Raw genomic sequence first — 26,311 nt, forward strand, 5'->3', positions numbered from 1 at the left:
GGCGTCTCAGTGGTGAAAAAGGGAGCCGTCATTTCCCGATTACGCCATTTTATATCTGCTAATGCTTTCGCGGGTCTGTGTGTGCTGATTGCGAAAAGTCCAGTCAATAATTTAAATCATGGGCAGGAAAAAGAAGAAGCAGATGAAGCCCTGGTGTTGGTATCCTTTTTGAAAAGCGATCGAACCCTTTTTCTCTTTCAATTGTTTGTTTTGGATAGGGATTAGCTTACTTCCTGTTAACGGCTGGCTAATGTATTGTTCGCACGTTTCTCTGCTACAAAGGCCGCGTTTCAAAACCTAGTGAACTGTCCATCTAGACAACGTTTTTGTACCAAAACGTTTAAAGCTCGGTTAGTTTTGAGGTACAGACCTAGTATTTTATTTATTCTGTTTAATTGTGGTAGTTCGGTTGAAGTGGTGGCGTTGGTAATGTATACAGATAAATAAACGTAAGTAACCGTCTTTATATTAATTGTATATTGCCTAAGTTCCACCAGTTCGTATTTCTTCCAGTTTTTTGCTGTTTTGCCTACTTTAGAGTTCCAGTTGTTTTCAGGGTACGTATGATGTATTTTTGAGTATATTACCTTAACTGTAAATTCAGGTATTGTAACAGAGATTTTGACGATGAAAAGATTCTTATTCAACACCAGAAGGCCAAACACTTTAAATGCCACATATGTCACAAAAAATTATACACTGGTCCTGGTCTGGCCATCCACTGTATGCAGGTAGGATGATGTCATTTTGTGTAATGCCATATATACCTTTTTCACGTTCAGTTGGATTAACATCCAGAGTGTTTATTTGCTCAAGGTTCACAAAGAAACCATCGACAGTGTCCCCAATGCCATACCTGGAAGAACTGACATAGAATTAGAGATTTATGGAATGGAGGGTATTCCAGAAAAAGACATGGAGGAGAGGAGGCGTGTGCTTGAACAGAAAACACAGGGTATCACGTTTAATTTGCTCTGTTGCTAATCCTTTTGAGGATGTATAAACCCAGCCTAACTAGATTTCCTTGCTTTTTGGAAACAGAAAATCAGAAGAGAAAGCAGAATCAGGATGACTCTGATGAAGATGATGATGATGATGAAGCTGGACCCTCCTTCCAACAGCCAGCAGCATCAGCGCAGCCTCAGGCTGCCTACACCCCGATGACCCAGCCAGGAATGGCCCCTGTCCCAGCACCAGGGATGCCACCTAGAGGCTACTCAGGTGTGCTGTGTAACAGTTAGGTTTTACATTGATTAAAACATTTCATTCTGGTTAATCTAAATAATAAAGCTTTGTGTCTGGTATATTTATTGCGTATCTTATCGGCTGCTCTTATAGGAATGCCGCCAATGATGCCTGGTGTTCCTCCAATGATGCCAGGCATGCCCCCTGTAATGCCAGGGATGCATCCAGGGTAAGTGTTTATAGAGTCTGTATAATACTTGTTTTTTCTTTAGTTCCCCTGTATAAATTTTTTTTTTACATTTTAACAGCATGATGCCAATGGGTGGGATGATGCCACATGGGCATGGAATGCCCCCAATGATGCCAGGCATGCCACCAGGTATATAGACCTTTGTTTAATTGCTCATTACTGTTTTGAGATAAGTTTAATTATTTATTAATAATTATTGTTCTTGTCAGGAATACCTCCTCCAATGGGCCCTCACCCAGGCATGCCCCACATGGCCCAGGCCCCTCCCACCACCATCAGGCCGGCAGTGCCTGCCGTTACAGTTCCCACACCACAGCCAGGTGTCTCCAAACCACTGTTCCCCAGTGCAGGACAGGTAGCCTCACCTGCCCTCTTTTCTTTTAGCCACCTGTTTTCACATAGTTTATAGCGCTAGAAAATGGACCTTTTTGGTTTCTAATGACATCACTTTCAAGGACTGTTTAGACTTCCATATAGAAGAAAAGACGATGTTTGTAAGTAGATCAAAATTGGAGTTGATTTTTATCATCAAGCATTTGATTCTCAAGACGGACCCTCGAAGGTTTAGTGGTTTATCGTAACTGTATCATTAATGCTACTGACGTTGTTCTCAGGGCTTCTGGACTGCCACACTAAAGTTCAGGATTGTGTTCATGAAAGCTTTTGTGAACAGCAGTCCTGTCCAGAATCAAACAGCTGAGGTTCTTTACTCTCTGCTCTTTCTCCACGCTGCAGATGGGGACTCGAGCTCCAAGCACAAGCTCAGCCTCCTCCAGTCTGGACACTTTGTCAGCATCCTCTAAACCGCTGTCCCAAGTATGCAGCAGCTTGTTGAGCGATAGAAAATATTGATGGCATGCAACTGCAGACATCAAGCTGCCTCCATTAGTATAATTGAACTGGCTGTAGAGAGGCTGCTGTAGTGTTTCAGAAGCGTAAAGAGAGAATGATTTAAAATGAATGCGATAGTCTGCTTCATTTTTTTTTTGTCTAAACCTTGTTTTCCCGACAAATATTTGACAATTTTGTTAAATTTGTAAGCATACAGTGGACCCAGACTGTATTTGGACACTTGCATCGCAAAGTATGATGCAACGTAAAGGGATAGTTCACCCAAAAATTACTTGCCCTCTTTTCATTTTGAATCTGTATGAGTCTTCAGAACATGGAAGATATTTTTGAGAACGTTGGTAACCAAACAACATTGTCCTTCAGTAACTGTCATTGTATTGACACAAACCACAGAGACATTTCTTAAAATATCATCTTTTGTGTTCCACAGAAGAAAAAGTCATATACAGGTTTTGAATCTCATGGGGGTCAGCAAATGATAACACAGTTTTTACCTTTGGGTGAACTATCCCTTTAATCTCTTAACCAGTGGATCTCATTGTGATTTTACTGGATGTATGAAGTCCGTTCTCACATGATCATCCATCATAAACTTGACAGCCAGAAAGTGTCCAAATACATTTTTATGCATTTTATTTGTGAACAGTATAGTACCGTTAAAACCTAACATGTTTTTTTGTGAAGTTTTGAAAACTGTGATTGTGGTGTTTAGTGTGCAGTTGAGCTTTTAAAATACTTTTGGGCACTGTATGTTTTACATTTAGCTTTTTTTGTTGTTGCTTTTACACCAATAGTTGAGCTCCAGGTAAAGGGATAGTTCATCCAAAAATGAAAATTCTGTAATTTACTCGCTTGTCATTTCAAACCTCTGTATGAGGAAGATATTTAGAAGAAAGTTGGTCACCGAACAGCACCAGTACCTATTCTCTTCTATTGTATGGACACAAAACAACAAAAAGTGAATGGGTGCCGTTAACAAGATTTTTCCAAATATCTTTTGTGTTCTGCGGAAGAAAGTCATACAGGTTTGAAATGACAAGAGGGTGAATAAATGATGACAGATTTTTTTATTTTTGGGTGAACTATCACTTTAACTGTATCTCTTACGTGTCACACAGAGTTTCACTAAATGCGGCTAATTCTCACCGTCATCCCTCTGCAGGTCCAGCAGGCTGTCGCCGGTGCAGCGACAAGCTCGTCCGCCCCTCCTTCTGTTGCCCCCAAACCCACATTCCCAGCCTACACCCAGCCCTCCTCCTCTCCTGCTAACAGCAGCAGCACTGTGGCCAAACCAGGCACCCCAGTCACAAGTAAGCCAGCCACCCTCACCACCACCAGTGCAACCAGTAAGTTGATCCACCCTGATGAAGATATATCACTGGTAAGTGTTTGCTTCACAATACTTGTTTAGATTTGCAAGAATAACTTGGGCGGCTTTGCAACCATGCGTTTCCCAACAGAAAGCCCCCGCGTTTGTCTAATCCGGCCCCTGCGTTGCGTTTTTTGTGTTTGACAGGAGGAATTGCGGGCACATCTGCCTCGCTACCAATGTAAAATCCCAAATGCAGGACAGGCCCACGTGTCGTCCCCACCGGTTGCATCAATGGGAAGCGTGTTGTCGCCTCAGCAGGGCATTCCTGTGCAACAGTCGGGTGTTAGGCATCCCATGCAAGGTAAGAATTGTTTGTCAGAAAATGAAACATTTTACGGTTTTCGGTACGACTGATCGATTTCTATTTCGTAGGGCCGTATGGGGCTCCACCCCAGGGAGTGTCTGGTTTTGCCCCGGGAGGGATGCCTCCCTACGGACAAGCCCCGCCCATGGTCCCTCCTTACCAAGCCGCTCCCCCTCGGCCCGCCATAGGCATGAGACCTCCCGTAATGTCTCCCGGGGGCCGATATTGAAGCGTCACCACTGGTCTTCATTAGGTTTGGCGATTCAACCATTTTACCATCTAGTGGCGTGCTTTTCAATCCAGATCAGTTGCTAAAAGCGTAACAGTTCTTGTGCAGTGAGGAGATGGATAAACTCTATAACGCATGGGACATTGATTTTACTCAATTTTTTATTTGGACCTACCCTTGGTTGCAGATCATACAGTTTGGCTTTTTTCTCATGTTTTGTTTAGGTTTTTAGAAGTGAAGTGTAGTAAATATGGTTCGTATTAATTTGAAGCGGCTGGAGTTTCGTACAGCACCTTTATCAAGGCAAGTCACTGTAAATATACTACTGTGCTAAAAGTGTGAAGCCTTCGCAGCACCCATAGGTGCTGTTGGACTTCCGGTCCCCAGCTTTGCTTGGTGAGGGCTTCAGATAGATGTGACTGTTGGGTGTATTTTTGTATGTCTGCTCATCCACATTTACAGTGTTCTCTCTATAGGGCAAATAACGAAAAGAACTCTTGTGAATGCTTATCTGTATTGTTCCACAATGAATTGTAATAAACTGTATTGAAATCTAATGGCTGTTTTTTCGTGAGCAAGTGCAGGACAACCCCGCAAGGTTTGTACTATAAATGATTTGCATGATGGCTGTTACTGTGCGTGTGTGTGAAATGAAAGCTGTGCGTTTGCTGTAGTATGTTCATGGGTGCCAGTTAAAGGAACTCGAAATGTCCACGGCAACTTTTGAAGTGGCTGCCACCTCAGACCTTTTGTAATTAAATAAATTTAAGAGGGTCATGTATGTGAATAATAATTTGATTCCTCATAAGAATATTTTTAAGTTAATTGTAAACCTCTTAAAACACCTATTTCACTAAGAAACATCTTGAATCTGAAACTCAAAATTCCTATATATATATATATATGGCACTTATTTATACATCAGCCAAGGTCAGTTCTGGTGAGGCTATACCAAGATAGTAGGATAGATACTTTTGTGCCTGAACAACCAAAAGTGAAATAACGGCTGAAAATTGTAATGAAAATATTTATGCTTGAGTGTGATTGTCAGAAGGTAATGGGTTAGAAACTAGTGAATGTAGTTCACTGTGGTTGTTGTCCTAAACTGAGGATTTCTCTTCTCCTTGTAGCAATGCCATGGGATTGACTGAGGCAGTCTCAGTGTTGCCCTGCACAGGCTGAGGCAAGTCTCAAATTTTCCTCTTTATTTTGTGTACTCGAGGGGCCTCACAGCCTTGTGGCTGTTGGATACAGGTGTCCCCAAACTTGCAGCAAGTTTGGTGATGGCCCCCATTTTGTTTAACTCAGGGGGTTTCACTTAACTAACTGTCATTATTTAATTTTTAACAATTGAGACTTACACCAGACTTAGATTTCAAATAACAATTCTGGCTTATTTTCAACCTGCTATTGCTTACCACAGTAAAAAAAGTTCAAACTAGTAATATTGTCAATGCTGTAACATTTCAATGACACTGCTGTGGTACAATTGCTTACTGATCTGTGCAAAGAACCATAATGTCATTTCCCCCCACAAAAATAGGATAGATATACATTTTCATTTATTCACCATATCATTCAAGACCTGTATACAACTCCAACTTCTGTGGAACGCCAGAACGCCTGTTGTGTTTGTGTCCAGACAATGGATGTTAATAGGGTCAATCTTGTTAGGTTACCCACATATTTCATCACAAATATTGGTTTGTGTAGAAGAAAGTCATACAGGTTTGTAATGACATGAGGATTAGTAAATGAAGTTGCATTTCTGGGAGAACTATCCCTTTAACCTGAGTGTATTTTCCACCCTATTAAGTAGTTGCAATTTAAGGCACACACCTTTCATCTCTTTTTGGATAAAGAATTGCAGAATTGCATTGTTATATACCTAACACTGTTGTTTTTAACCCTACAGGCAGCTTGTCTGTAAGGCTTTGCTTGTTAGTGCATTATTGTTTATATCTTGTTCATTTGTATAATTTAAAAGGTAAGTTGAATCATGGTAGTTGGTAGCACATCTTACATATTGCCCTGAGGCATGTGCAAGTTAAAAATAACTATAATAATTGTCTTATACAGCTCTCCAGATTTATAAAAAATGTGGCTGAACAATAGTTCTAAAGAGTAATGTTTGATTTCATTGTTTAATATGTTTACACATTCTTGTTTGGGGTGGCAGCTCAGAATATCTTCTAATGATGTATTCTGCAGATGGAGGTGCAAGTTTATTTGCATTACTTATGATTAGGGATGTGTGCTATGACTAATTTGACAGTCGTTTAAACGAAAGTTTTGTAACCCTGTAGTCGACTAGTTTGAAACCAAGAGTGGCCCAGAAGGCGGTCCACGAACTTTGCGTAGGGCCTATGTAGTATATATTTTTTAAATGTAGACTATTAATCAAACTGTTCATATCCAATATTTAATGTCGCTAATGCAAGCATGTGTTCCACTTTCATTACGTTGTGATCATTAATATTTCTGCATTTGCTGACGTGCCAACCCTGACTGGATCATTTTAGCGGCTGTAAGAAATGACGCGATGAGCATTTGTTTGCTTTGGCTGGTCTGTGCCTGGGCTTAAAATATGTAGCCTATACTAAATTCATTTTTTTTCTCCTTTAAGTCTGTTTTTTCGGACTCTAAAGGTTAAATTACATTTTAGAAATCAAATAAAATTTTAGTAAATTTGTGTCTATTACACTGAAATCATGAAATTTAAAATATTTAACAACAATTCATTAAAAGCTTATTAACGAATGTGTTATTTGTTTATTTAAATGATGTTGAATGAAAAAACATTACTTTTTTTAATTATGTCGCAATTTAAGTAGCCTACAAGTTATAATTAGGGTATAGGCCTATAGCCTGTCAACAAACAAGATGGCCTACATTATATCATGTTTTTATTATTTGTAAAGCAAAGCAATGTGTGTAAACAAAAAAGCGAATAGAAAGCAATGGACAAAAAGTATATAAGCTACAGAACGCATTTGATCTCGCGCAGAGCGAATGAAAAAGGCGCTAATAAAGCATACTACCCATATTAGCTAATTTATAGAATATACATAGGCTAAACACTCGAGTCCGCATGTGATTATGATGTTAATATTATTTTACATGTTCATGTTGAAGAAATGCAAGCATTATGCTCGGATGAAAGTCTGCTCAATGTTTGTGAGCAATAACTCCGTCTGAGTAATCTGCGCAAACTCGGCAAGGGCACACAGTTAACAGTGCTAAGCGATCATGTTTAGGCTATTCAATGTTATTGTCAATGGGGTCAATCTTGTTAGGTTACCCACATATTTCATCACAAATATTTATTGGTCTCTGTAGGAAAAAGTCATACAGGTTTGTAATGACTTGAGGATTAGTAAATGAAGTTTCATTTTTGGGAGAATCCCTTTAGTCTGTAAGGCTTTGCTTGTTAGTGCATTGTTTATATCTTGTTCATTTGTATAATTTAAAAGGTAAGTTGAATCATGGTAGTTGGTAGCACATCTTACATATTGTCCTGAGGCATGTGCAAGTTAAAAATAACTATAATAATTGTCTTATACAGCTCTCTAGATTTATAAAAAAAAAATGTGGCCGAACAATAGTTCTAAAGAGTATATGTGTGATTTAATTGTTTATATAAAATGTTTTCAAATTCTTGTTTGGAGTGGCAGCTCAGAATATCTTCTAATGATGTATTCTGCAGATGGAGTAATTTATTAAGTAATTGTTAACATAACTGTATGTAGCTTTAGATCATTATCTATTTTTCGTTTTATGACTGCATTCCGCGCTTCTGCCCGCATTTTCCGCATCGCGGCAATAACCCAATAAAGTATGGTTACGCGTGGGTCCAGTGAAATTATTATGCCCCTTTATGACAATTTGCGTAAACCTACCCTACAACTCGTCTTTCAAGTGGTCATTTCTGAGCGTGCTGCAATTGGCTAGGTCTGACATAAAATTAAAACATTTCGTTCCTGATACACTTTTAAAGACTATTAATATATTTTTTCAAACATTGTTTTAGCATGTAATTTAAAAAGGGTTTTAAACGAAACATTAAAATGAAAGTCATTTAAATTATGACATTTGGTGTAATTTTTTCGTGTAATCGACTGTTGTTTTCAATGTGGACTAGCTTACCGTTTAAACGACTAGTCAATTAGTCTCGCACATCCCTACTTATGATAGTGTATATGGTAGATGTGCGTGATCCCCAGTTTATCTTTGATGTCCAGACACAGATGTGTCTAATATAAATGTGGTTAGCTAAGCATCCACTCAAGCATATAGGATGTACTGTGAGCTATTTCTTGCTCTTTTCATCCAGTGTTTTTTGCCTATAAGCGTTTATTGTTCTGTTATCCTTGGATTTTATCAAAATGTCAGAAGCCTGTTTACGGGTTAGATTTTATGTTCTACATTTTATTGTGTTCAGGCAGCGTTCATAATCATTTAAAGCAGTTGAGCACCTTTATCAAGGATCTGTATCAAGTCACTGTAAATAAACTACCGTGCTAAAAGTGTGAAGCCTTCGCACCTCCGGTTCCCAGCTGTTGGGTGTATATTTATGTTTATATTTCTGCTTGTTCACATTTACAGTCTTCTTTATTTATAGGGCAAGTAACACAAAAAAATGTTAGTATTAAAAATTGCCTGTCAATTTGTTGTTTTACAGTTTTTTTACTTACCACTAGAGTGCAGCACAGACAAAGTAAAAACAAGTTTTGACAAAAACAAAAGTGCATTGTGGTTCTTTTGTATAATCATATATTTTTCATCTTGGTGCGTCAGACAATCTGAAATGAATTCATAACAAAATATCGAGTATAAATCTATAAAAATAAGAAATGTTGGTCTTTCCAATAATGAGAAAATAATGTGTGGATGGAAACGTTTCCAGGAATATGTACTTTAACTTGCAATCAAATTTTATATTGTACATTCTAAATGGCTGTCACATTTACATTGGTTCATTTAGCAGACAAGACACTCATCCAAAGTGATTTAGACAGTGTTAAATGCATTGCACACTTATTTTTTTTAAGGTGCCAACAATAAGAGTACACTAACAAATCAACTGAAATTTTTCTTTTTAATCTAAAGATTTTAGGTGAAACCAAATTGGTTTTACAAGTACCTTGTATTGTTGGGTTAAAATAAAATAAAAAAAATTAAGGGTAGTGTATAAAGCTACACGTTTACATAAAGAATTGAAGCTAAGGATGGAAGAGCATAGTTGTTTAAAGTTGGAAACTTGACAGTTAGTGAGTGTGAAACAGGTGTGACTCCAGTTATTTCTTAAAGGTTGTGGTGAGCTCTACAGATTGAGTGGAGGCTGACTTCACCAGAGAGGTTAAACGTCTTTGAGTGATTTGGTGCCTTGTGATGGTACAACCAGGTGTCCCTCACTTACTGAGCGGAAATGGTGGGAGAGATGTACATTACATCTGTAGGAGAAAGACTAGTTGGAAGTGGACTTCGATTCCATCACTAAATAAACACGACTATTGTGTGTGTGTGATGAATTTCCTGTGTTTGTAGGTGGAGCTCTCTGCTCATGTATACTAGGGGAAGCAGACTGAACATCTGTGTACTAAAAGCGAAATATTAAACTTGTTTAAACACACCATGAGAGCCTGCTTGTTTTTTGGAGTTCTATTGAAGCAGATTTTGGGTAAGTTAACTTTAAACGTGTCTTGATACATACCTTAATGTTTAGCATCTGGTTTTAATTTTAAACGTTAATTCAGTAAAGACTGCAATAATAATCCTTTAGAATGTGATATGCAATCTTAAAGCAAAATAGTTTTTCATCTGATTTGTACATGGGTGCAATAACGGATGTTTTTATAAGCATTGTGATGCCACAGAACTGGTTTCCTTATGAAACACTAAACTTTTTTTCAGTACTCGCCAAAGTTGTTTTTTTGTGTTGCATCTACATTTTTTGTTTGCTCAGTTTGATGTGTAAATTTTACAAAGGCCTGTTGAAAAGACTGTTGTCAGAAGTGATTTATTTGGAAAACCTCAATTGAGCCCATTGAAATTTTTATGTTAACAGTAACTAGGAAAGCCTTTTTACAGTGTATATACAACAATTCAAACCGATCAATATAGAGCTTGATATAAACATGTTGCTTATGATACATACAATATACACAATTACAACTGTCCTTCATTGTTTAAATTTCTTAAGACCTTTCTGCATCTCAAGATTTTCAATACATTGAAAGGCTTGAGGGGGAATCGGTGGATATTGTTTGTACAGCACAACCAAGAAACTCAAGACCATCACTTCTGTACCTACGAAGCTTTGCTTATTCAGAAGTTTTGAACATCTCTGAAAATATAGACAAGAAGCCAGAGATTGATGGACACATCAAGATCTCTGCATACCTGAACTCGGGCACTGTTGTTGTGACTCTGTCTAATTTGAAATACAAAGATACAGGCCTTTACGTCTGTGAATTCCTCTCAGAAAATCAACATGAGCAGACCTTGGCTAACATGAACATCCTTCTACTTGTGAAAGCAGCAGGTTAGTGATGTGTTGATGCTTTAGTAACACGAGTTTTGACCAATGACATGATTTAACTAATGACATGTTGCATTGAGCAAGCAATAGTGTATTAAAGTTGTGTTATGTACCATGATGATTGAATTCCCCTTTATGCATAGAATAGATTACATCTAAACAAGTGTTTATTGCACAAGAAATAAACATAAAATGCCAGAAACTGGTAAACCAGTGGTTCTTTTCAAGTTAGTTAGTTTCTTTATATAGCACAATACATCAACGGTCGTTGAACCATTGTGCTTTACAAAAGTTTTTCAAATATAAATAGTAAAACCAAAACAGAATGACATGCAACAAGAAAAGAAACGTATACAAATACAGCACACTCCGGATGACGCACATGCTATAGGCTTTTTCTAAAAGGTGAGTTTTAAGTTTTATTTTAAACCGAGATTCTGTAGTAATCAAACTAATGGATAAAGGGAGGCCATTCCAGAGTTTGGGGCCGAGTATAGCAAAAGCCCGGTCACACTTTCTTTTTAGCACTTGATCTGGGAACCTTTAACAGTCTCTGATTTGATGACCTTAAACATCTAGCCGCTATGTTAACATTCACAAGTTCAAATAGGAAGGACCAGTGGTTCTTTTCAAGTGATATAGGTACAAAGAAATGCATTTCTGTACCTGTTTAACAACACATTCATTCAGTTTTTGTGGTTGTTGTTAATATCATTGGTCCGAATATTAAGAAAGCAACAACTTGTCCCAGTCACACATATAACAAAAGCACAGGAAAGAAATTAGCATTTGTACCAAGACTATTGCGGTGTTTCTAACATCTCTGATTCGGTGAAAAATTGTCATAAATGAAACTGCTTTTTTGTAAAGAAAAAAGTCTGATTCCTTCACTACATCTGTTCAGGTGAGCTACGCTCTTGTGACAGACATTCTTGGGTGATCTACATCATGTCAATTATGACCTTGCTTCTGCTCTCAGTCATCGCATTCTCTGTGGCACATTACGTATGTATAAATCTCAAAATTCAACACTTCATTTAACATCCAACAACATATGAAGAGCTCATTTGCAAAAACAGATAACTCCATTTAAAAAATATTGTGCTTTCCAATTAATATAAATCAAACTGCAGTTGGGTTGTTTTGATCAAGTAATAATAACACAATAAAACAAAAACATGATAACCAAATGATTAAATGTAAATAACCAAATTAATTTTTATTTATTTTTGCGATATCTGGTTTTTAAAATAAACTCTTCATAGGATTTCATTAAACCCGTCTTATAGGAGCCTAACAAATTTAGTGCTTTGCACACAATGCATTTGGTCTGAAGTGGTTCTACCTTTACAATATTTTCTTTTCCTTAGAAAAATCTGCATAAGCGACAAGAGTCTCAGCGCTCAATTCCAATTTACGAAGACATGGCAAGAAATAGTAACACAGCAAACTTCCATCAGGTCCCTGAAACAGCTGTTCCAGACTGGACCAACAATAGGCAGAATATGCTGGAGAATCACTATTCCTCCCCTTAGAGAAAAGAATGAACCCTAAAATACTGATATTAATTTGATTGTAATTGTGGTGCTCCTAATTATTGTATCTACACACTGTGTTATGAAGATGGAGGTACAGCATAATACACACTGTAAAAAATGATTCTGTGTCATAGTAAATTTCATGAAATTAATTGAGTAAACTTTACTTAATGCAAATGTGTTCTTGTTTTTAATAAAAATTTAAGTTAAAATTATTGATAAAATCTCGGAATTCTAAATGCACAAATTATTGAGTGAATTCAACTTAATTTTATCATGTTCAACCCAGTTAAACTTGTATAAAGGATCTTTACTTAATTATTTTGTGGTGGGACTACATGAATTCTTTAAGTTAATTTCCCTAAATGAGCAGTGAATTTAGAGTTCCCAGCATGCTTTGCAAGCGACAGCATTAGGAGAGTCATTTTTGTGAAAAAGTGCTATTTTATGTGCTTTACAATACAATGAAAGACTTGATAGTGTTTATTGTTCAGTTGTCTTTAAGATTTAGAAGAGATTCTGTTTGCATTTTTGAGTTTCATGTTTACCATCGTTCAGAAGAGTGGTGCTTGTGCATAGGTTATGGGAGAGAACATGATGCGTTTTTCACTCAGTGAACAGTAAGTAATGGGAAACTGAGACAACTCTCAGCTTACTTGCACACAGTGGCGCAAAAATGGGGTATGCAGTATATGCGGTGCATAGGGGCGCCGCACAAGGGGGCGACATTGTGCCAAAATATTATTTAAACTTTTTTTAATAAAACGTTATAAATAATAAAAAAAATAACGAAAAAGTCATTATCTAAAACGTTTTAGTTTCACTTTTGTCTAGCATTTTAAACGAGTCCAATAAATATACATTTTATTTAATCAAGTTATTATGTCAACCAATCACTCTTTGACAGTCAAATGACCAAATGGATCGAGCAAAGAAACTTCCCAAAGCTCAGAACATGAACATGAAAAACAAGTAAATTGACAAGTAAAAACATCTCTGAAAAAAATCAATTCACAGCTTTTGAGAATCGATATTGAATCGACCGCAATTTAAAAAACAATTTTAATCGATTTTTTTTGCCCAGCACGATTATATGTCTATGTTCAACGTAACACTGCTGCCAATAAATAACCACACCATATTCATTACAACCAAGAACAAAAATGCATTTATTAATTGTTTGAAAGAAGCTCCATAGTTCAAAACATTTTTTCGGTGCATGTCATCAACAATCACATTCTATGAGGAGAAATAGAGAGAAAGAGAAAAAACATTAAAAGCCACTGACTTCTTAAAATCTCAGTACAGACATGTTTCTTAACATTTAAAATCAAAAGGCAAAAGCAACCCAATATTTCCGCCCACACTCATCCAAGTCGCACACTCACGCACACACGCATAAAGAACACAGACAACCTTGAAAGTCATGGGCTACAATAAACCCCCACAGTGCTTCAGAATGAGACGCTCATTGGTTTAGGAATACACAGCATGGCGATGTACTTTTATGTAAGATAGATGAAAAATGGGAAATAAGATGGGGTCAATGGGGGAAGGAAACGTCAGCGTCAATTAAAGGACACCCGGAAAATAGTTCCTCTGATCCTAGTGAGAGACGGGTCACAGAGGCTATAAGAAACCCACCCCCCTTGTGCATAGATCATGATCCTTATAAACCAGCCATTTCTGTTTAAATCGATCAAATTGATACAGAAACCATGCCCCCCCAACCCACTTTTTCTACATTTTCATTATGTAATACCCGCCACAAGAGACAGAAGGACAAAGAGGAAAGAAATAGTAATGCACAATGGTCCTGATTTCAACAGGAAGGGACCTCATGTTAAGAAAATACAATAAAGATTAAAACATACAGTACTTGTATGTTCTTTCACTGTCTTGTGAACAATCAAAATCATTGATCATTTTGTTTAAAATGTAAAGCAATTTCAATATATAGATTTATATATAAAGCACTCCATTTTTTAAAGTTCATTATTTGGTAAATATGTAACTGCTACGGATTTAGAAACAAAGGTATTTTTCTTCTTCTGAAATCCATAACCTTCAGTGCTTATTTTTTTCTGTTATCCTCTTTCTCTAAACACGAACATTAAATGACGTGGAGTTGGTACTCTGGAACCCTTGCCTTCCTGAGACATGATCCACTTTTTGTGTGTGCAAGATAGTGAACAATTATGTCTTCTTTTTTAACAAAGGAAATGTTTTAACTTTCAAAAAAAGTCTGGCTTTGATCATCTATGAAGTAACATTGCCAACATAAGTTTAAAAAAAACACACGACAACACTGATCAATCCCAGAGTTCTGCAAGTAGCACAATAATCTTCATTTCTTAAAGTGTTTTTGTTATTCATCTGATGGAAGTATATGTCCTTTAGGATTGTTATTTTCTCTTCCTTGAACTTCAGAAAAAACATGAAATGCTTGTAAACTGTTGGTGGCCTTGCACAAAGATAGTGAACATAAGTGGAACAGAAACAAAAAAAATCAAAGCAAACCAGAAAGGTAGGCACCTCTGAAATGAGTCTTGTAAGAAACTCTTCTTCAGATGTCTATCCAGCTCTCCATGGAGAGTTACAAGTCCCTCTACTTCAAACTATGGCCACAGTTCTTCGAAAAGATTTTATATTTATGTAACTTTTTTTGTTAGCATTTTGCATTTTTTCTGTTTATAATCTGAAAACAAAAATGGTGCAATACTCATAATAATCCATTCTTTATCATGGAATATTCCACAATAAAAGCCACTATAAGGTAGATAATCGTATTACAGATAAAAAAAAACACACTTGTTATTTTTCTCAATAAGTCCTTGAGTAAACATTAACACATGAATTGTCACCTTGTCCCCTTAGTACTTTAATATCATGTTGTACGATTAGCTGAATGAGGGGAAGCAGACACTCAGTGCAACTCTAATAACAAAGCTAATAACAAATACAATAACAATACACATTAGAATATATTTTTGACTAGCCAACAAAAAAGACATATACCTCTAAAATGTTTCAAATGAAACAAAGGCGCAAACAATTTCACTGTAATCACAAGCATACATTGGTTTCAACCTTTCATCACCCATCCATTCATTTGTCATACAGTACACGCAATCTTGTGCAAGCAAACACACACACACACACACACACACACACACACAACCGATGTCATTTTGCGTTTTTTTAATCTTTTTTATTTTAAATTTTTTTTGCGTTTTTTAAGATTTTTTTCGTTCAATTTGAACCGATGTTATCAAAAAGCTTGGAAGTGTATGAATGACAAAATTATTACAAAAAATTCACATTACATTATTGGCGCTTCTTTTGATTCAAGTATTTGTCTCTTTTCATTTGTATAATTTTGATATGTTTATGCTTTTTATCATCTAGGTAATTCATGGAGAGAAGGGAATGGGGGTTATTGGGCCTGAAAAACCAACTAAAGGTACATGGAAAAAGATCACCAGTTATATACATACACAGGATTTCAGATGTACATGTATATCAACCAGCATGTGCATATTCTAGCCAGGGCCCACTTGTACTTTAGAGCTCACCAGGCCCTGTTATTTTGTATGTTTGAAGCAGCCTTCTTATCTACACCACTTGCATTTGAGCCTCTTTCGTAGAGTTGGGGTACATTAGTCCAACATACAAAGACCCAGTATGCCCAAAGCGGAGGACTGGGCACTTGTTGGCTAGCTGGCTAACGTGCCAGTCATTCCTCTGAATTTCAACATGTTTTGGACGTTTTTTTTCTATCTGTGGTCTCGAGTACAGCTTAGAGAAAGGCAGTTAAAAATATATATATATATCTTCAAAAACAGGCAATAGTGATTGTTGCTAGTGTCACTCGAGTTTGAAGTCAACACAAATATCTTCCAGAAAGGGATTTTCCTCTTAAGACTTGGTATCAACTGGCATGTGCCACAGGCCGCCTGATACGAAAGGTCCCTAAGGACCCGGACCTGTAAGAACAAAAACGAAACGAAAGAAAAATCTGCACCGTTCCCTTAGCATTGGGTCAGGACAGAATTTAATACCATCAATACAGCAACCCCAGAGTCATCTGTACGCCCCAATCGGGCGTCAAAGGCTTGCAAAGAGAAGCACTTCAGTCAAGAGTGTACTAGAGAATTAAAGTTACCTCTTTTTTTATAATGAGACAAACCCTTTTTTGGTTTAAAAAAAGATGTACCCAACGTGAACCATCTACAGTGCACCTAAACATTCTGGATTCCCTGTTTAATTCTCAGCAGTCCTCCCAGACGTACGCCCGGGACAAGGTGCTACCCGTCTGACTTGGTGCCAACTTGCGTTCTACCTCTCCATCTCCATGTGCTCTTCATAAAGCCAACTATTCGTAAAATCTACATTAAAAACGCTCGAAAGGAGTCCCGGTCCGATTAATGCTAAATTAAGATCGACAGCAGGGACTTTCCTTTCGATTCTCCTCCTGTCCACCTTCTCCAAGCCAAGCATTCAGAGCGCGTTTAAAGCCCCGCCCCCTTTTAAAGAGAAATCGGTTCGGGGTTCTCTGAGGTTGCCCTGAGACTGCATGTAAGAGATCATTCAGAGAGTAAACAGTGAGGGCCTGATCCGATCTGTTGGAAACGAGTGGGCTAGTTTCTTACCGCAGGCCCACTGTGAGGAAGCTGCCTGCTCCGAATGAACTGGTGAAGAGTGGGCTTGGAGAGAAATACAGTTTATAGCTAAAGGCTTTAAACGGCGCTTCTCGGTCGGTCTTTGCATAGAAGTAGAGAGCCGAGTCTCCGTTATCATTTGCTTTTATTACTGCGAGAAGAGGCGACCAGGTAAAGTAGTGTACCCTGCCTGCCCTTTGTCATAAGCACCAGTGTGAATGTGGCCTAGCAGGGCTGAAACAGAGAAGAAAAGTGCAGAGGAGAGACAACGATGGAGAAGTAGAAGTCAAACTGAGCACCACTCGCGCTTGAGCCTACACTTCCGTTACGTCCGCCCTTAAAACGCGACCCCCGTCGATTCTCTCATTTACACTGAGTGTTTCTGCATATGCGCAGCAAGAGGGGCTGGTGAGAGCAGCTACCATAGAGACCACTGCATTGACACACAAACGAACAAAAAAAGCGCAAAATAACAATAACATCAACAGCAACGACGATAACAAACAGCAATGTGTTGACAACAAAAATAACAACACTGGCAATTCCAGGAGGGAAAAACCCAATCGGTACATAAAACCAACCTGTCCACTTCCAGCTAAAGTGATCTTTGCATGAGAGGGAGGAGTTTATGAGAGTGAAGTGGAGACGAGGTTGTGTGCTGGCGCAGTAGTACGTACTGATTGGCCAGGTCTAAAGGAGCCGCTGCTCCGGCCCAGGCCGAGCATACGAGCGGCAGGTCCGTTCTGGCATCTGGTGCGCCGGCCTGGCACAGCGGGTCAAAGTCAGAGCGTGGGCACCGGAGGCGCCACAGCAGATAGGCACTCAATGGCCACACTTATCATACAGGTAGGCGGGGCCACCAGGGCGGCGGGCCCCACAGAATCCATTAGAAATATTACAACACGTCTAGTTCCAGACGAAAAGGCTAATGATTTTGGAGTACTGTAACAGTGATATTTACTTTGATATATATCTCGAAGAAGAAAAAACACGCCAAGTGCTTCAGTCTTTTTCCTCGTCGGACATCCCGTCGTTTTGCTACCGTTTTTGAAATGTCCCATTTCGAAGTCCTTGGAAAGACAAGAAAATAAACGTCGAAATCCATTTAGAGTTCAGCGTGGAGATTGCTTTTCATCGTTGCTTTTTTTTGTCAGTTTCACACATCCATGTGTAATTTTGTTGGCATTGAAGTCGGAGCTTGAAGCTCCTGCTAAGTGCTATGAATAAACCACCCCTTTCAAAACCAGTCTTTGTTCCATACTTTTGTACCAAATACAACAAAAAAATGCACTTTGTCTACTGGGTTACGAGAAACACCTCTTATTTGGTTTGAATCCCCTGTGCCCCTGTAGTCACACTGTCCTTGAGTGTGTAGAGGAAGTGCTCGTGAACGTTTCGTCCCTATTGGGCTGAGAAGAAGCTTCGCTTCTGTCGAGTCTTTGATTTGCCCGAAAAACGAGCTTCTACCGTCAGCAAAAGCACTGCGCAAAGATGGACGGAAGAGTCTGTGGCGTATATTGCACATCGGACAAACAACAGATGAGGGCTTATGTTCTCGCCGGGCCTTAAAGACTGAGGTCGTGTAGGAAAATTCAAGAGAGAAAGTAGTCCATCGATTCCACCGTTTCCGTGAGCAGTGGTTAATATATTTAGCACGGCTGTCCTCTCAGCGTAAGAAATGCCTCAAATGCACGGAGGGGCCACGTACTGTACCTGTCTGTCCTTTACAGAATAACGAGGACAGGAAGGCAACTGAGGGAAACAGGAAGGAAAAATATACGCTGTGGCTTGTGTGAGATGGATCGCACGGCGGTCCGTTTTCGCTCGGCTGGCTCAGAAATGAGAAAATGTGCAATTCTCCAACGAGTTTCTTCATTTAGTCTCTGGTACCAGTGGAGTGGGGACCAATCAGCAGTTAAGGCTAAAGTTTAGTGCTGTTAAATAATCCGTACAATCCAAACGACAACTGAAAAAGCCATGGATCCAGTCCAAGAAAGGGTTGTTTGGAATGATGCACGTGTCATCGGGAGTGGTGATATGCTGTGATTGGGCTGATGGGATGTGCTCGTGCCAGAGGAATTTAAAAAAATGGCAGCTTGTCTCATCAGTTGTAGTAAAATACGCTTTCACACTGGTATCAGTCATTAGAGAAAAGTCTTGGTAAAGGTTCACACTTCTCTTCTTTTAGTCACTGTTCTTCTTAAGAAGTCTATAGAATACTGTAACCCAAGCCTTGTGATCAAAATAACACAGATAAAACGACGCAAAACAAACAAACAAACAAAAGCGGAAGAAGGTCAGCAGCCTCTACGCGAGTGTCTCTTGGTTCACAGTTCCACTGACGCTGATTATCGCCAAATGATTCGCTTGGTTTTTGCTCGTGAAGTTTTTCCTGTTTTCGCTTCTTCCGAGTGCTTGGCACTCTCACATGGACTCTCCGCTCAGCAGGTCTCCAGGAAGCAGTGTGTTGATTTGGGTGGGGCTGCCGACAACCCTGCCGTCCTCGGCGTTGGGTGGCCCCCACAGACTCGAGTACTGCTGCACGCCCCCCCACAGCAGCTCGTTGCTCGCCTTGCCGCTGGATCCCGTGCCGCCCGCTCCTCCCAGGCTACTGCTGTTCCAGTGGCCGATGGGGTGCGTGGCCACCGTCCCTCCGCCACCCAGCCGCGTTTGATTGGTGCCGGGGTTGGCCTGCCAGCTGGAGGTGGGCGTGAGGGACTGACCCTGTGCAAAGAAGCGGTTCACCTCCTCCTCTCCAGCAAACTCCGCCAAGATAGTGGTGTTTCCCAGAACACACCTGAAAAGAGAAAATCGAAAGGATGTCGATCACGATCGTTTGCGGATGATCATTCTTAATAGAAAAAGGGAAATGTATACATACATGTGTAGGGATTTCTGGGCTTTGGCAGCTTCCTCTTTAGAACTGTAGCGCACAACTGCATTGCCCTGCGTCAGGTTGAGATGGAATGTGATAAGTGGGCCATGCTGCATGCACAGTGTCCGCAGTGTCGAACCATCGATCTAAACGTCACAAAAACAGACAGCAGAGATATAATAACAGTGCACGGTAAACATTTTAATAAACTGAACAGACTGCCATGATGATACCTGTGGGGTGAGGTTTCTCAGGACCAACCAGCTAGTGCTTCTGTTGGAGCTATCTGTACTCCATGTGGTTCCTACTCGAAGAGAATATACATAAAAAGACTCAGTAACACTTTACAATAAGGTTGTATTTGTTATCATTAGTAAATGCATTTGCTAACATGAACTAACAATGCATTTATTAGCATTTCTTAATTTTTGTTAATATTGGAAGAATCCTTGTAACCAAACAGTTCTTGGCCACCATTGACTACCATAGTAGGAAAAATGACAATGGAAGTCAAAAGTTTACATTTACATTTATTCATTTGGCAGACGCTTTTATCCAAAGCGACTTACAAGCAGGAGAGCATATAAACATTTTGTCAACACGCTAAACAGTACCGTTAGTTTACAAGGCCATGCTACTTGTAAACTATATTGTAAAAATATCTTGTTTTGCGTTCAACAGAACACAACAAAAAGTACAAAGGAATTTTCCTACTATGGTAGACAATGGGGGCCAAGAACTGTTTGGTTACAAGCTTTCTTCCAAATATCTTTCTGTGTGTTCATCAGAACAAAGAAATTTATACAGATTTGGAACAACTCGAGAGTAAATAATGACAGAATTTTCATTTTTGGTTGACCTGTTCCTTTAACTAATGCTAACAAACACAGACTGACCAAAAGATGTTCATTGCAACATGGGTTAACAATGACATTTTTATTTTTGGTTGAAGATTTCTACAAATTTTTCTACTGCTGATAAAATCTGCAATTTACACCTACAAAGCTTCAGTTAAATGCTTGAAGGAAGTGTTACTGAACAACAGCATAGGACTGCTGACTAACACACAACATATGCGAGACAGAAACCACAACACTGCATCCGCTACAGCACCAGAACCTGCAACTCCAATCATTTCATCCTCATCTGACCTCAACGTTTTGATAGCGTTCACACCCATACCGAAAGGAAACTGACAATTCAACTGACGTTTCTATACGCCCACACCCAACCCTAACAATAGCTTAACATATACATGCTTTCAACTGCACTAAAGAGAGATAATGGGCACCTGAGGAGTACGAGCTGCTCCATCCAGCCACCAGACCCAGAGTGTTTCCACCCCACGTGGATGAGGGTTTGGTGTTGGTCAGGCCCGGAGGCGGCCGAGTGGGAGCCGTCGTGTTCCGGGGTCCTTGAGGGACTTTCCAAAGCTCGTGAGACAGAGAAGCTTGGGTGTGTGAGATGGGCCCCGGGGACCAAGTGGACTTCATGTCAGACAGCTTGCCTGTAGATCGATAACATTACATGTGTGAAAAGCGAAACACTCGAGGTTATGATACAAGACATCATACTTCCTGTGTCTACTTCTGAGAAGTAGACAAACCAAGAGGTGAAAGGTGCTATAGACACTGAAGCATCACTGCAGACAGGAGAGAGTGGGGCTCATACTTGAGGTCTAAAGGGTTCATGCCCCACAGAACAGAATAATGACCACAGCCCTTCACCACAAAACCACATAGTCGGTGACCATGCTGCACACAGGGACAGTGTCTGACTATCACCACCGAGGGACAGAGCTCTCTATCGGGGAACGCAACCACTGTTCCAGGTCCTGTAGACTGTTCTAGAACAGCAGGTGTGTGACAGGGAGGGTTGAGGGCACAAAGGGATTCTGGGAGTTGTACCTGTGTTGTCTGCCTCTGGGGAGGACAGACCGAAAGAGCTAGTGACTGGCCAATCGCTGGAGGGAGGCGGAGCCTCGCTCTGTGAGGAGGTTGGAGTGGAACCTACGATGTGTCCCAAACAAAGCAGGCAAGAGTCCAAGTGGAGGATTAGAAATATAATGAAAGGAATAGGGGTATTATCTTAAAATAAATAATATTAGCTTATATGACAAATAATATTGTCTCAAGTTATTTCTGTGCAAAACGATATATTTAACCCAATTAGTTGATTTTAAACTTTTAACTTGCCCTTGCAGTCTTTAAAAAAGTATGATGCATGTGATAGGAAGGTTAGATGACACACAAAGCTGTCTGTCTGAATATGTTTAGTCAGAGTATTGAAAATATTTTAACTAAAGATATTTTGGGGAATTTAAGTTGTTTTACATCTAGTGCCACCTGACAGGAAGCTTGAATGTAAGTTTTCTTTGAGGGAAAAAGCAATTAGCCATCTTACCTCCACTTCTGTCTCTCAGAAGATAGCGGTTAACATCCTGAATGTTAGTATTGATGGTGGGCCCACTGGGAACACTCCCTGGGGTCACATTAGGGTCAGTCTCAGGGTCGATATTCTGCAGTCCTTTCCAAGGCACTCCTGGACAGAACTCTGAGGGATTTCAGAAGAACCAGATCATGTACAATTCTTTGATTCTAACAGTGCTTTTATAATCTCATGACTAATCCAAAGAGATTCTAGAGATGCGGTTTAATCACCTGGAGGCCAGTTGACGTTAGTCCCGTTGGAGATCTTGTCATTGGTGTTCTTGCCCTGGCCCCAGCTATCGTGAGGTGTCAGAGGGCTGGTAGGAGACTCAGAGCTGGGAAGCAGATTGTAGGGACTGTAGGAGTCATCCATTGGAGGTTTACTTGGGGGACCCAGAGTGGGACCGGCAGAGATGGCACCTGTGAAATTCCACACATTTACAGTATATTTACTGATAACAAAGCCAACATGAAATCTATTTATGATTTTTTTTACTTATTGGTTATGCTTTTTAGCAAACACAGTTCTGAAAAAAGGTGCTGCGTTCGAGACAACTCGGGTTTCGGATATTATGACGTAAAATATCTGACTTCCGACCAGTCAACCACGCGTCACATTCGCATGTTTACCACGTAACTATGAGACGACGAGAGAACGTAAGAGCATTCTAGGTTATCGTTATATGGTAGCTATTCAAACGTGGGCATTTGTTCATAAACAGTGTCTGGATATTTTAACGTTCAAGTTCATACATATTACGTGTTGTAAAAATAGTTTAAAGTTTGTTAACGGTTCACATAAGCCTGCGAAGAGCTAGCCGCCAAGCCGATCTTGTCCATGACGTCAAATGACGCGTTTCGCTGAGGTCGGGGTTGATCGATCTGCCCCGAGTTCAGAGGTCGGATAACCGACTTCGTTTGCCGTTTGAGACGTTCACTTCCGGAATTGAGGTCGACGATACCCGAAATCCGAGTTGTCTCGAATGCAGCATGACTATGTCCCCAGTTTGTACCATGCTTGTTGTAGTTGGGCTCCATTGGAGAGGAGTTGCCAGAGAGGTTCTCCATGGAGTTAGGGTGTGTCCACTGTGACAGGCGTGACTGAGGCTGAGGAGGGTCCTTCATGGACAGGCCACCCACATCCATGCAGTTTACATTCATGTTAGGGTTTAATCCAGCTAGAAACGGACATAAAAGCATCAATGTGTGCTCAACTCCTCCAGTACGTTTTATACAGAATGTCCACTATGAAAGCAGAATCATTCTCTTTATTTATAAAAGAAATCCATGAATCTACATTTTAAATAATTTTTAAAGCCAAAATCCCCAATAACAGAGTTTTATCAGAGACATTGCGCTGGTACTTACACATAGGGTAGTGGGAGAAAGAGTTTGGAGAAGACTGCGGCTCTTTGGTCTGAAGGTCAGAAACGGAGAGGCTGGAGGCCTGGGGGTGGACCGGAAATGTGTCCAGAGCTGATTTGCCCACGCTAGGATGCAGGCCCGGGTGAGATGGAGGCGGCTGCTGTTGCTGCTGCTGCTTCATGAGCAGAGCCTGAGCCAACTGCCGCTGATGCTGCTGGATCTGTTGCTGCATGTTATTGATTGTACGTGCAACCTGCAGAAGAGACGAACAAATATAAAGGTTTCACAGTTGAAGATGAGTAGGAAGTGAGTAGGAACAACATTTTAAGTAGTGCACGGCCAAGTATAAGCATTATGACGTGTAGTGGGTGTAAACTGCTCACTTGCTGCTCTTGCTGTCGGATGGGGCCAGAAACACTGCGCTGTGCCTGCAACATCTGCTGCTGAATTTGTAAACGCTGGTACGCCTGCAAAATCACACAGATAAGCTTACATTACTATGAGTGAAATGTCAAGTCTAATAAGTAAAAATATATATATTCAATATGGCAGCATCCACAAGATGACAAAAGATGAGCGCTCACCAGTTGCAGCTGATAAAGTTGGTTCAACAGGGTCATATGTTGAGGGTTTATTGGTGAGGTTAAAAGTGCAGGGTTGAGACCAATGTTTTTTGCTGCAAACTGTAAAAGCTGTGCTTGAACCTGTGAACAGAACGGTAAGAGTTCAGTACGACATCCACAGGTAATGAGTTCATCACCCTTAAAACTCAATTGACCCTTCGCAAGCAGTTTGATTGACAGGCGATCTAACCAATCATAATGTAGACATTATGTGCCCCTGTGACTGACCGCCATTTTGTCCAACAAACAAACCAGTCCGACAAACCTGGCATAGTAGAGACTGGGTTATTAATATGAAAAAATAGCTTTTTAATTATTGTAATAGTAAACAGAGAGATATATACACCCAGCTTTAATGGACGTTCACACTATAACGATAAACGATAACTAAGTTATAACTTATAAAAACCTTTCTAAATGAAGGAGAATAGCAGAGTTCACATCACAACTATTATACCAATACAGATACAAGACACGATATTGTTGGAATCATTAATGTATTAATTGCAGACAGGAGCGTTCGGGAAGTGCTGTTTTAAGGCTGATATAATACTTATTGATATATTACTTACAAGTATGAGCAAGCTGGCAAGATATGCTTTGCGTCCCTGTGATGTGATGAGCGCACCTTCTGCCTTCAGAGAGCAGCATTTGCAGTGACATTTTAAAGGAGGGAGGTTTTCAGCAATGAAGTCGTAAAGCAACAGCTGTACTGTGTTTGTTGTATTTAACACAAATAAAGATGAAGACACTGCTGGACTGTTATTCTTGTCTGTACTGAACTAATATTTAAAAGTTTACATTCGTTTTCACAAAGAAGGATCACGGCCGACCAAAACTCTGCCCGAAGTTACTCTCGCTCTATTTCGGAGTAAATATAAACACTTAATACACCACATTTAGGTTAGCTAAACATCAATTTGTCTGACAGTAGTAGCCTACTGCATCATGCGAGTTTAGAATTAACGCAACTCTGCAGTAACAAGTCTGCTGGTGTAGACACAAATATAGGTATAATTATTGTTAGTTATCTCAAATCCTGAATGTATCTCTTGAATGCATATTGCAGACCTTTCTGTCTGAAATCAGCGTGTCATTTTTCCAGAAATTCTTCAATATTTCCCCAGAGAGTGCACAAATTTACACTGGGAGCGCATGGCTGATACCGACAACTTGTCGGACATAGCAACATGAAGGAAGGGGGGCGGGGTTTTGCGAAGGGTCAATTGACAGATAACGTCACTCTCGCAGAAAGATGCTAAACCGCTGGTGTGCGTGAGCTCACCTGAGGGCTGAGAAACTGAGGCACTTGAGCGCGTAGACTAGGCTGGGAGGAGTTGAGAGGCGGCACTGTCGGCTGGGGAGGAGGCTGCTGCTGCAGGGCCCGGGCTTGTGCTGCTCCACTGCTACCAAACACTCCACTCTGCATCTACACACACGGTGATTTTACCAAATTAAGATAAATCGTATGATTTTTCCTAGCCTTTGTATAAATATACATCACCTACATAGATCCTCATAGACTCACCTGTCTGTTGTTCAAGTTTTGCATGGCGACTCCAAGGCTCTGGCCAGGGAGTGCAGCACTACCCAAAGGGAGCTTCAGGCTCGGAGAAGGCATAAACGGTGAGGTTTGGACATCATCTGCTAACCCAGCATCCTAAAGAAAGAGGAATGAAAAACAACGTCCACCACATTCTTTAGTCTCCTAGAAGCCATGATCCTTAATTGTTCCTGAGCACATTACAGTGAGAAGCAGGTACCTTGTCCAAGAAGGGAGGACGATCTGAGGAAGAGTCTTTGGAGATGACTGAAGGTCTGCAGCCCATTGATTTATTGACTAGGCCGTTGTTGTAGTCAGAAATTCCCATCCCCCGTTTATCCAGTTCGCTCTTCTTCTCCAACAGGGCGCCTACGACACAATATATTTTTGAATATATACAATCATTTGGCGAAGGAGTTTGAAAGCTTTGACAGGTGTTAACACCTACTCATAGCCTGATCCAAGTTCATGTTGTTGCTCTTAAGAGCCTCCTCCGCAGGGTCTCTCTGTAAGTGCAAACATACACGCATCTATTAATCACTTG

At 40.0% G+C, this 26,311-nt stretch overlaps 2 protein-coding genes across 11 annotated transcripts in view; one reads left to right on the top strand and one right to left on the bottom strand.

The window, feature by feature from the left end:
- The first annotated feature begins 40 nt into the window (after positions 1–40).
- On the top strand, positions 41–12,468 carry znf207a (zinc finger protein 207, a). 8 transcript variants are annotated; one of them, XR_008963819.1, is made up of 15 exons: positions 41–159; positions 605–731; positions 817–955; positions 1,042–1,236; positions 1,339–1,414; positions 1,494–1,564; positions 1,645–1,790; positions 2,171–2,251; positions 3,450–3,668; positions 3,804–3,960; positions 4,032–4,216; positions 4,417–4,495; positions 5,323–9,872; positions 10,395–11,738; positions 12,104–12,467. XR_008963819.1 is itself a non-coding variant. In XM_057345613.1 (12 exons), the coding sequence occupies exons 1-11, from the start codon at positions 119–121 to the stop codon at positions 4,190–4,192; spliced, it is 1,413 nt and encodes a 470-aa protein (XP_057201596.1). In that variant the 5' UTR covers positions 41–118; the 3' UTR covers positions 4,193–4,216; positions 4,417–4,749. The 8 variants fall into 8 exon arrangements, 5 of the variants coding, with proteins under 5 accessions (XP_057201596.1, XP_057201595.1, XP_057201597.1 ...); XR_008963820.1 differs by having other exon boundaries at positions 5,323–10,736; positions 11,638–11,738; positions 12,104–12,465; XR_008963818.1 differs by having other exon boundaries at positions 5,323–11,738; positions 12,104–12,468.
- Positions 12,469–13,423: 955 nt separating this feature from the next.
- tnrc6c1 (trinucleotide repeat containing adaptor 6C1) overlaps positions 13,424–26,311 on the bottom strand; it is a 62,920-nt gene continuing 50,032 nt past the window's right edge. For all 3 annotated transcript variants that reach the window (XM_057345022.1, XM_057345023.1, XM_057345024.1), the window contains 14 exons: positions 26,216–26,273; positions 25,988–26,136; positions 25,753–25,884; positions 25,510–25,653; positions 24,186–24,305; positions 23,985–24,068; positions 23,605–23,854; positions 23,250–23,414; positions 22,468–22,656; positions 22,211–22,360; positions 21,099–21,314; positions 20,041–20,111; positions 19,814–19,953; positions 13,424–19,729 (listed from right to left, as the gene is read on the bottom strand). In XM_057345022.1, the coding sequence (XP_057201005.1) occupies positions 19,357–19,729; positions 19,814–19,953; positions 20,041–20,111; positions 21,099–21,314; positions 22,211–22,360; positions 22,468–22,656; positions 23,250–23,414; positions 23,605–23,854; positions 23,985–24,068; positions 24,186–24,305; positions 25,510–25,653; positions 25,753–25,884; positions 25,988–26,136; positions 26,216–26,273 (2,241 nt within the window). In that variant the 3' untranslated portion in view covers positions 13,424–19,356. The remainder of the gene's footprint in view (positions 19,730–19,813; positions 19,954–20,040; positions 20,112–21,098; positions 21,315–22,210; positions 22,361–22,467; positions 22,657–23,249; positions 23,415–23,604; positions 23,855–23,984; positions 24,069–24,185; positions 24,306–25,509; positions 25,654–25,752; positions 25,885–25,987; positions 26,137–26,215; positions 26,274–26,311) is intronic.

Source organism: Triplophysa rosa, linkage group LG11 (genome assembly GCF_024868665.1).
Source record: "Triplophysa rosa linkage group LG11, Trosa_1v2, whole genome shotgun sequence".
NCBI classification, from domain to species: domain Eukaryota; kingdom Metazoa; phylum Chordata; class Actinopteri; order Cypriniformes; family Nemacheilidae; genus Triplophysa; species Triplophysa rosa.